Genomic DNA, 11,196 nt, shown 5'->3' on the forward strand with positions numbered 1-11,196 from the left:
CCTCGCTACCACTCAGCCTGCCCCCCACCCCAACACACACACATGCACACTAGCCCAGAATGGCCAAATGGGAAGTGCTCTTAGATCATCACTGAACATAGTGGGATGTTGAGGCCCAGAGAGGGTCAGGGATGTGCCTGAGGTCACATAGTGGGTCTGTGGCAGGACTCCCATTCCCCCACCTCCTAGCCAGGCTGTCCACCTCCTCTCCTGTTCACTCGGGCGACCGTGAGCTCATACCTGCCCCCAGGACACACATGCACACACCCACACATGCTCATAGTCAGACAGCACTGCATCCCTCACTTCCACGTTACGACACTTTAATCAAGTTCACAAGCTCCTCCACAACCTTGGCCAGTCTTCCAGAGCCTCATGAAGGAGGCAGAGCCAGGGCTAGCATCCCCACTTGCAGGTGGGGAAATCAAGGCCTAGAGGGCAAGAACTGTGCCCCAGGTCACAGGAGAACCCAGGTGTCCTGGTACTGGTTTGGGGGCTCTTCACAGCTCTTTCTACCACCCTTGGTGCTGCAGCAGTTAATGGCCCAGCCAGTTTCTCTGGGTACTGGAGGGGCCAGAAGAGGAATTTTGCACCACGGTGCCTGACACCAGTCTGACCCGAGGACTGGCCTAGGCCATGTGAAGACCCAGGAAGGTCAACCCCCCCGACCCCTGCCCTCCACCCACAGCGCTTGGGGGTCCCTGTAGAGAGCAGCCAGATTTCCATGCTTCAGCTGGGGGCCAGGCTTGGAGTTGCCTCCAGGCAACTCCCAAACACCACCACAGGGATCCCGTGTTAAGGGGGAAGCCTTAAAGGAGTTGTCAAGTGGCAAGGCCGGCCAGGAACTCCACCGTGGTCCCAGGCTCCAGGGCCACACCAAAGAGTCACAAAGTCATTAGAGCTCATTTTACAGATGAGGAAACTGAGGCCAAAAGCTCATGTGGGTCACCTGAGGTCACAGAGCAAGTCTGTGAGGAGGCAGGACTGAGACACAGGCATCCCAGTCTGGTTTATTCCCACCCACTCCTAACCAGGCTCCCTACCCTGTTCAACCAAGGGACTCTACACCCTCCAACTCCTTGTAGATGGAGACGTGACAGGCTTCTCCCTGAGAAACAGCAGGGCCAAGCCGGAGTGGGGAAGATCCTCTAAAGGACAGTTTTCTCCCTCCCCACCATCAGATCCGTTGGGACATTAGCCTGGTGTTGAGTTTACGGAAAAAGGACCGAAGCTTGCAAATCTTGCATTTTTTCTTGCGACGACCCCGGGAGAAGCTTCGAGCCCTCCCTTCGTCTTCCTCCTCTTCCTCATCACTGGCCCAGGGCCCCCAAGCACCCCCATTAAAGTCAGGATGAGCCCGGGGGTTCTCAGCTGGGTAGCGTACCGGGATGGCTGTGCGGTTATATTCCGCCAGGCGAGCCAGCAGTGTGCGGACCACATCAGGCCGCTGGCCAGCCAGGTCCTCCCGTTCATAAGGGTCAGCACTGATGTTGAAGAGCCACACGGCCTGGCGGACACTGGCCATTCGTTCCAGGTTCCACCAGCTACCCGGGAAGGTGGCCAGTGTCTGCGGCGGGATCCAATCGCCATAGCCGGGGTCTCCTGTCAGCAGCTTCCACTCACCCACGCGGATGGCAGCCTGCACAGCGGTGTTCCAGATGCCAAAGCCGCCCTCCAGGGAGCCATGCTGGGCATGGTTGTAGAGTGGGTCGATGTTGTGCAGGATCTCCGTGCGTGGTGAGGCCCGGCCCTCGCTGATGGCCGGCCACACGTCATAGCCATCCAGCCCATCGGCTGCTGAGGTGGTACCACCTGCCAGACCCACCAGGGTCGGGTACCAGTCAGTGATGTGCATCAGTGCCCGGCTTGTCCGTTGCTTTCGCTTGAGCAGGGGACTATGGACAAAGCCTAGGCCCCGCACGCCACCTTCCCAATAAGTGCCCTTGCGTCCTCGGAGTGGCCAGTTGCTGCCCCCCGAGAAAGTCTGGCCACCATTGTCACTGGAGAAGATGATGACACTGTTGTTGTAGAAACCGTAGCGCTTCAGGGCCCAGGTGATGTTGCGCACAGCCTCATCCATGCAGGTCACCATGGCCGCGTACTTCCGCCGGGCCACATTGCCCATGGTGCGGTAGCGGTACAGGTACTCACGAGGGGACTGCAGGGGTGTGTGTACTGCCTGGAAGGCCACATAGAGGAAGAGGGGACGCTGAGGGCTGTGGCTGGCCAGGATATGGCTGGCGCGCTGGGCGTAAAGCATAGTGGAGTACTGGCCGCTGAGCCCCCAGGCCACATTCTCACCCTCGTGCAGGTCGAAGCCGCATACGCCTGGGCCATCACAGTTGTCATAGGTGTAATAGTCCACATTGCCCGTGAGCGAGCCCAGGAAGGTGTCGAAGCCCCGACGGGTGGGCAGACACTCCTTCCGGTAGAAGCCCAGGTGCCACTTGCCCACCATATGGGTGGAATAACCCGCCTCCTGCAGCTTCTGTGGCAGTGTCACCTGGTCCAGGGGCAGGCAGTTGGGCTGCTGTGGGCGGATGATGGAATGCTGGAGTCCTGTGTGGATCTGGTACCTGGTGGAGAGGAGGGGAAGGCACAGAAGGCACAGGTAAGCTACAGACCATTGCTCTGGCCATCCAGTCCCCAGTACCACTGTGAGGTGGGCTGTGGTCCCAGCACTACCAGCAAAAATAATAACAGTAACCACCAGGTATTATCTACTGTGCTAAGCACCTCAAATGCGTTATCTCATCGACTCCTCAAAATCACTGGAAGTAGATCATATTGTCATTTTACAGATGAGGAGATTGAAGCTCAGAATGGCTAAGCCACTCACCCAAGATCACACAGCTAGGAAGTTGGAGAGTTAAAAGTTGAACCCAGGGTAATAATGACAATAATAATAGCTAATACCGAGCACTCACTGTGAGCTTGGCATTACACTAATCCTCTTATGTGAATTATCTTTCTTATTCCTCACCACAAATTCAGAGGTACATATTATTGTTCCCCTTTTCCAAATAAGGGAACTGAGGCTTGGTAAATTAAATTAGTTGCCCAGTGACTCACACGGCTAGTAGTTGGAGTGGGATTTATAACCCAAGCAGTCTGACTCCAGACTTCGGAATCCCTAAGCTCTAAGCTATTAACTTGCACTGGGGCCTAGAGCAAGCCCTGCTTTCCCAGGCAAACTCTTACTCACTCTTCAAAGCTCAGTCCAAATGTTATCCATGCTATAAGGTCTTTCACAACTCTCCCAAAGAATTAGTCACTTTTGCTTCTGGGTTCCCCTAGCATTTAGTACACGCCATCGTTTTCTTACTTGGCCGTGGGATTATACTCGTCTGCACATGCTCTTGCGCCCAGTGACATGTGATGGGACTGTCCTTTATTCAACCTTCTGTTCCTAGCACCCAAGTGATGTTCAAAGAGCACTCAATTATTTATGAAATGAATGAATGAATGACACTCAAGAGGGTTTTAGAGCCAGAAGGGACCCAATTCATTCTCTAGTTTACTCACCTCATCTTAAAAAGGACGTAAGGTCTTTTTAAGGGAAGGGGAAGGGCCTTAACCGAGGTCACTCAGTGGTCAGGAACAGAGCCAGGACTTGAACATAAATCCAAGCAGAGTCTAAGCAGGGACTCTTTTTCAGCAAACTGGGCTGCCGTATCTCTTCCCACATGGGGGCCTCAGTTTGCTCCCGTATAGGAGTTGGTTGAAATGGGAAATTTCTAAGACTCGTCTAGTTTCCCAGTTTTTTAAGACCAGCTCCCAAGTGCCTGCCTGTGAGCTCATATGACCCCTTGATCCAGGCTCTCACCCTGAGGCAGGAGTAAATGGCTAGGCAAATCCTGAATTCCTCATTTATCCATTCATATCCCATCTTCCCCCTTCTGTGGTCAAGGCTCCCATGTGATCTGCTTATGGTGTCTTGCCTTTACTCAAGTCTTGAAAGTCCCAGAGTAAATAAGAAGCCTGGAACTTCACAAGTATGTTAAAATCCCACACCTTTTTCTCACCCCCAGGCATCCAAATTAAGCCAAGCCCTGAATACCTGACATCTTTAACCAGAGCACAGGAGTGAGTTTCTGTTTTGGTTTCCTTATCTTAAAGCTGTTATTGTTGTTAGCTATAATTAGCTACTACCGCCATTTTTAACACTATGTGCCATACGCATACATTATCTCATTTAACTCTCATTTTAAAAACCTACAGGGAAGTCTATTACCACCCCCATTCTACAGATGACAAAACCAAGTCCCCCAAAAGTGCAGCAATGACCCAAGTTCAGACAGCTGACAAGCAGTGGAGCTAAGCTTTGAACCCGGGTCCACTCAAGTCATGCTCAAAATCTTTTGGTGATAACAGCCTCTCCAGGCCTCAATCAAGCTAATAAATTATTGGATTTGATATGAGAAGCGCCCTAGGGCCCTGAGTCCCAACTGGGCCTGTCTTCATAGAGGTGGGGTGCTGTGGAGTGCTGGCTTGTAAAGCGGATGGGCCAGCTAAGAGTCATCAAAGCCCACCTGCAAGTGAGTCACAAGAGAAACTTTGCCTCTCTCCAGTGTCACAAAACACAACTGGATGTGTTAACAAACACTAACGAGGGCTGTAAGCATCAATGAGATGGAGCCAGCTGCAGGGGGTGGAGGGCAGGCACTGGTCGGCCACGTTCAGTTAGCTTCGCAGATCAGGGGACTGGAGCACTGCCCTGCTGCTGTCTGCTCATTCCGCTACTTAAACCAAAAGTCACCTCTTAGGACAGAAACGCTAAGTTGTGTATAACTCTTGGGAATGCAGACTCCTCCACCCTCTTCTGCAGGTCAACATTGGTCTTCACCACTACACCACCAACCTGCATGCACCACCACCCCAACCCACACACACCCCACACCCCTCCTTCTTTCTTCTGTTCTCCTTCTGATTCCTGGATCTAAACGCTGGGTGCCAGATCGAAGGAAGAAAGGACACCATTTGATGCCCAGCTCCAGGACCCCCGCCAACTGGCCTCTCAATCCTATCTCCCACAGACCCTGAAGTTGGGCACGGGCACCAAACTAGGCCCTCCCTGAGTCCTTGCCTCAATTTCTCCCATCCAAGAAATAGTGAGACTAAGAAACAGGGAGACTAAGGCTTCTGGTTCCTGAGATCACATTAGTGGCTCTTGGGTGGAACTTGGGAGAAAGCATGCCTTGGACCCCATCCAAGGAGAATTAGCTTCAGCACTGCCAAAGGATTTTCTCATAAGTGGCCAGAGTTTGCCTTCCATATCCCCACCTCCTGTTTCCCTGCTCTTTTAATCCTGTAATCCTGCTGCCTCGCCTGTGGACATTTCCTTGTGGAGGAAGCAGCATGTCTACTTGGGGCTCCAAGCCAACTTAGGAGGATTTTGCAGATGAAAAAACAGAGGCTCAGAGAAATGAAGTAACCACCCTAAGGCTACACAGGTCATGGTATCCTATGTGTCTTTCTCTTCCACCTATCAATTCCTTGGTCTTCTCCCAATGTATTCATCAAGCAGTATGGGGACCTGAATCTCTCAGGAGACATAGAGGCTGCCATATATTGACAGCCAAGCAGGTTACACACAACTCATTCCAACTTTGCCACTCCTTTTCAAGATGAAAACTGTTCTTCGCTCCATTTTACGGACAAGAAAACTGAGGCTTAGAGAAATTAAATGACTTGCTCAGGGTCTCGGGGTCCATAAATAGAAGCAGCAGTAAATGTCAGAGGCTGCCATGTTCCTCTAACAAAGGGATGACCAGATGTCTCCACGTTGTGTGGAATGTGAGTGTCCTGGAACATCAAAGCAAGAAGACCTCAAAGATGATGAAGCCCATTCAGTGTAAAGGAAGGGTAATTGAGGCCTAGAGAGGGCGAGGGACTTACTAATGATTACACAGCCAATAGGAGATTTCCCAGATCCCAGCATGGGGTGGTACTGGCAGGAGAAATCTATCAACTGGGTTGATTTGGGGTTTAGATGCCCAGTCCCGGGGCCTTGAGCCACGCCTACCTGCCAGTGAGGAGCTGGCTCCGCGAAGGCGTGCAGATGGGCTGGATGTAATAATTCTCCAACTTGACCCCCTTGGCCGCCAGCCTGTCCAGCGTAGGGGTCTCGATATCTGAACCATGGTAGCCCACGTCGTGGTAGCCTTGGTCGTCCGTGAGGATGAAGATGATGTGGGGAGGCTGGGGCGGAGCGGCCGAGGGCTGCTCGCCAGCCTCCCCGGGCCCGTCGGCCACGAAGCTCGGCTTGGCCCAGTCCCAGGACAGGTAGCCGAAGCTGATCAGGCTGACCAGGGAGAAGCCAGTGAGGGTGTGCATCGCCAAGCCGGCCCGCGCGTCCCGGCGCGCCGGGCTCCTGGGGCCTCACCACCTCGCGCGCCCAGGGCGCACCACCGGCCCGCCGGCTCGGATGCTGCGAGGGAGTTCAGCGCCCCCCGGGGACGGCCCAGTGTCTGGTCCGGGACTGGCTGCCGGACGGCTGGGCCGGATCTGCTCGGCCGCAGCGGGGCGCTCTGGGGAGGTCAGGCCCGCGCCGAGCTGCCTCCCGCTGCCTAAGCGCAGGCCCTGTGCCGCCTTTGCTCCCTCTTCCCCAGCTCAGCCCGGCCAGCCTGAGACGCGGCGTGGCAGCTTCCAAAAAGTGCTCTCTACCATCCTCTGACTCCCCTCTTCCTTCTTGCCCTGGATTTCTCCCGCCTCCTAATTTCTCTCTCCTCTGCTTTCCCGGCCTCTCGCCCCACCCGGAGTCCCTAGAACAGCCCAGCTCCCTGCAGGGAGGTGGGCAGGACCCCAGAGGGGAAGGGGAGGGAGGCACGAGTTGGGCGGGTCGAGGGGACACGGCGGGAGAGAATTCGAAAAAGTTGTAACATCTGCCGGGCCGGGCCGAGCCCCAGGTGGAGGGGCGGGACGCAAAGCAGCGGCTCCACCTCCCGGGCGGGAAGCCCCGGCCCTCTCGGCCTGCTGGCTCCAGCGCCCGCCCCTGACCGGGATGGGGAAAGGATGGAGTGGGGCTGCTTGGAATTCGATGGAACAGCTCCGGAATGGCTGGGTCAGACATTCCTCGATCATGGAGCCTTAGCCTCTCTGAGTGCCAGCCCTGGAAGGAAAGCCCATCATTTCCTAGTCCAACCGGGTCATTCTACAGATGGAGAAACTGAGGCCCGGAGATAAGCCTCAACGCGTCTAAGTCACAGAACAAGTCAGTGGCTATGTCTCTAAGGCTCACCGTGGCTGTTGGAGTGGCGGCTGCCTTCGGTGAGCCGGTAGAGAAAGCGATGGAGAATGGCAAGCACTTTGGCAAGCCCCCGCGGCTGGAAGTCAGGAAGCTTGGTTGTAGCCTTGCCAGCTCCCCTCTCCTCAATCCCTCCCTCCTCCTCGTTCTGCAATTCCCAACTAGAATCTTAGAATGCCAGCGCTGGAATCCAGAGGGCAGGGGCTGTTTTATCCATCTCGTATCCACAGGGTGCAGCACACAGTATAAGCTCAATCAGTATATGTTGCATGAATGAATGGATGCATGGGCCCCAGTGGTCACCTAGGCCAGCCTACCCAAGGAAACCTCCACACCAGAGAAGGCAAGCTTGGGGGACTCTGGAACCCGATGAGCATCATAAATGAGTAGAGCAAGAGATAGTTGTCTTGCCCTAAGGAGACACAGGGGCTGCAGCAAGTTAAAAACCACAGCCTGGCTTCCAGCTGACTACAGTCAGGCAAGAATACGGACCAGTGTTTCCAGATCTTCTGATTTTTCAAGAGGAATACCCTCTTTATCTATTAGGAGAACTATTCCAATTGTGAAATGTTAGTGACTAATTGAAAGCAAAATTTAAGCACTTTGTAGGCCAAATCAGACCTCTCCCAGGAATATATCAGACCATCGGTGCCGGTTTGCAAGCTCTGCTCTGCATCATTGTTTTGCAAAATTTTACTAGGCTACATTTTTAAATGGAAAAACTGGGCTAAACAAAACCAGTTAGGCTTCTTTACTTCTAGGATTTCAAATGTTTAACATGCACACTGCTGATCTGCAGGAGGGGCTGGTTAAGCTGTATTTCCCAGTGTTATGTTACCATGGACCCTCTTTCCTGGTTCCCCCACCCCCCAACCAGCTTCTTGAAGGGCCAGTGTTTGGGGACTTTGGGAAGCAAAGACTGCCCAGGTGCATCTTCTCTCCTAGCATCTTTCCCCTGCCAAGATTCTGTCATGATCCCTTCCCTCTTACTTAAAACCACTGCGTGTGGGGAAAGAAACCAGACCTCCAAAATAGCAGCCCGTGTGAATCTGCATTTTGAAATGAGGGCTGCGTGGGGCCAGCCGCTCCCATTTGCTCAAAGCCCCATATTTAGGGTGACCAGATTTATCAGAAGGGAAAACTGAGCTTGTTGTTCTGGCAGAAGACATGTTGAGGACAGACAGGAAAAATACAGCCTCCTGAGGGGAAGGCTGCTAAAATGGTGCTTCCAGAGGCTTCCACAAGGCTGTCTGTCCTGGGGTGTCGAAGTGGAACAAGTCACCAGAGGTCAGGTGGACTAGGGTTTTGCATTCTTTCTATTACCCCAGGGCAAAAGGAACTGGGCAGGGCTGCCTCCCTTCTACTCCAAGCACAAAGAGAAGCAGCAAGGGGATGGGGTGGGGGTTCCACCTGGATCAAAAAAGGCCCAGGGAGGAAAGATCACAGGCGGCAGACCTCTGTGGAGCTGTCACTGAAACAAGTAGTATTTCAGAATTCAAGACAGTGGGCTCTGCTATCAGACTATTTGAGTTCAAATCCTGCCACTCATTTGGGGTCTGGCCTTGCACAAGTTATTTGACCTCCCTTAGCCTCAATTTCTTCATCTGTAAAATGGGATAATAGTATATATAAGATCTACTACAATGCTCAGTAAAGTGCCCAGCACACAGTAAGTACTTGGTGAATGTGAATGGTTACGATGATTGTTCTCTGTGCTTTTGAGAGGAAGGACTAAGTCCTGTGGGTGAAAGTTACAGGAAAACAGATTTCAGACCAATTTAAGGGATTGCTTTTGTAAGAAATCCGGCCACCTGCTTAATAAAAGGATGACAGTGATTGGTAAATCACCATGTGGAGGGGAGTGGGTGAACTTCGGGCCCAACTCTTGTTCCTCAATACTCACTTTTTTCTTAAGAGTCTCCATAATCACCAAAACCCACAGAGGCCTCAGAGAGCACTATCCTCCCTCTATCATTCTAGGGAAATAAACACTGACCCTCAGCAATTCCAATGATGCCATTACACAGCTAGGCCAGGCTGGAACATTTAAACCAGACATTTCCAAAGGCTCAAGGATGACAAGGAGGGAATAAACACAAAGTGTAATGTGAATCGTGGTCATATAGCTTTCAAGATTGGCTCACTTATCTTCCCTTTGTGTTCTCTACAAGACAAGGTGCTTACCTGCCTTCTTCCCTGGGACAATGTCCATCAGCCCTACCCCAACCCACACAGACTCTCAAAACTCCAACATGTCTCAAGTTCAGGCCCAAGAATTAAGACTTAGAGACACAGACGTTCCCTCTCCAGCAAGCTAAACTAGCCTTTTCAGTTTCTGTCTCAGAACTCAGCTGTTTCCAAGACAATTGACAAGAGGAATGTCCACCCCACACAGGAAAGATCTGTCCCCCCATTCTCACAGATGTGTTCTCCTCCCTTAACCCCCAAACGACATCCACATTAAAACACAACAGAAAGCCTAATATCTGCATACAAAATGCATTTCAGATGTGGCAGGGTGTAGTTTTGTTACTTCCTGTCACAGATTTCCATTGATGAAATCAGACTTCAGAAAGTACTGAGCTTCCCATTACTGGATCCATGCAAGAAGGGGGTTAAAGTGCCTGTCTATCCAGGAGATAACAGAAGAGATTCCTGAACTAAAAAGAGGGGAGCAAAATGAAAGGACTTTGAAAGCTCTTTCCCATTTGAAAATGTTACGATTTTAATCACTTGTTCCCAGACAACTTTTTAGGGAGCGGAGATATAAAAGTGAAAAACTGGGTTAGTTGGTTTTGTGGCTTTGTCTCTCATTGCTATTCGTGTGTATGTGTGTGTGTGTGTGTGTGTGTGTGTGTGTGCATGTTAGTGGCTAGGTATATGTGTATGTTTGGCCATCTTTGAACTAAAATTATCTAAGTACCAATATTATTTCCTTCTGATTTATTGCCCTTGGCAAAGACCTTATGCATAAATTATGCATGCTGTCTCTCTCTAGGGGTCAATTTGTCTAGGCTGGATCAAATCAAAGACCAAAAGAAAACATAGAAGGCCTCTGAACACTCAAAATATCACAGAGTTCAATCACTTAACTCAGAGGAGAGCTCCTCAGGCCTTCCTAACTCTTAAGTCTACTGACTCTTACTTCATTCGCAATTCTTATAAGGCCAATCATTTCCTTTCCCAGTCCGAGAATATTAGAAGCAGCTCAGATGGAATATATAAGAAAGTGAGACACTTGCCTATTTTATAGCAAAATATGCTTACATGTTTCACAGTGAAAAATTAAGGAGAAACAAAAGAATAAACGAAAATTCAAACTGATGAATTCCAAAAGCCTGGGAGTTTGGGGTTTATCGGTGCAGGAGCCAAGAACTATATTCACCTGAACAGACCCAGAAACATCGCCAAATCACCGTTCAGCACAGAAGTGAGTTTAGATCTCTTTTTAAGAGTTGAGGATCTCTTTTTAAGAGAGCCAGAAAGGCATCATCTGTTTTTTAAGGTTTCCATCCAAAATGGTTAATATGAACCGTTCATAGTGCAAGGTCATCTTCAGTTGCAGAACATCCTCTCTGCAGACACAGGCTCAGTGAGGCAGCAACATCTTCAGCGGGTTCCATGGTGATGCTGGAGGTCATTCTCAGCTGCCCAACAAGAGTGCCCTCCCTCCCCAGTGGCAGGCCCCTCTCATCCACCCTCTGCCTCCTCTGTGCAGCCCACTGAGGCCAGCATGGTGTTACCCACACTTCAAGCCCCACAAGCTTCAGTAGCTGGCAAAGACACGTGGGACTCAGTGTGGAAGCAGAGAATCCCACTCTGGTGCCCTCTCTGACAGCCAGGCCATATCCCTCTAATGAGCAGGTCTTTCTGTTTGGAAGAGAAAACTCTACATGTTCCCTTGGTCACCTAGTTTAGTGACCACTGGCTCTTACCGTAACTCCCACACT

At 51.4% G+C, this 11,196-nt stretch overlaps 1 protein-coding gene across 1 annotated transcript; it reads right to left on the bottom strand.

The window, feature by feature from the left end:
• Positions 1-306: 306 nt before the first annotated feature.
• On the bottom strand, positions 307-6,925 carry ARSI (arylsulfatase family member I). The gene is made up of 2 exons (XM_004042810.5): positions 6,026-6,925; positions 307-2,576 (listed from the first exon to the last, which is right to left on the bottom strand). Exons 1-2 carry the CDS (start codon positions 6,334-6,336, stop codon positions 1,178-1,180), a joined length of 1,710 nt encoding a protein of 569 aa, XP_004042858.2. The 5' UTR covers positions 6,337-6,925; the 3' UTR covers positions 307-1,177.
• Positions 6,926-11,196: the final 4,271 nt, after the last annotated feature.

This window comes from Gorilla gorilla, chromosome 4 (genome assembly GCF_029281585.2).
Source record: "Gorilla gorilla gorilla isolate KB3781 chromosome 4, NHGRI_mGorGor1-v2.1_pri, whole genome shotgun sequence".
Classification (NCBI taxonomy): Eukaryota; Metazoa; Chordata; class Mammalia; order Primates; family Hominidae; genus Gorilla; species Gorilla gorilla.

Bases quoted from the DNA above. Each gene is read 5' to 3' on its own strand.
- ARSI (XM_004042810.5), bottom strand. From the start codon at position 6,336: ATGCACACCCTCACTGGCTTCTCCCTGGTCAGCCTGATCAGCTTCGGC. The intron at 2,577-6,025 runs GTAGGCGTGGCT...CCTCTCCACCAG, and splicing joins AGCCAGCTCCTCACTGGCAG to GTACCAGATCCACACAGGAC.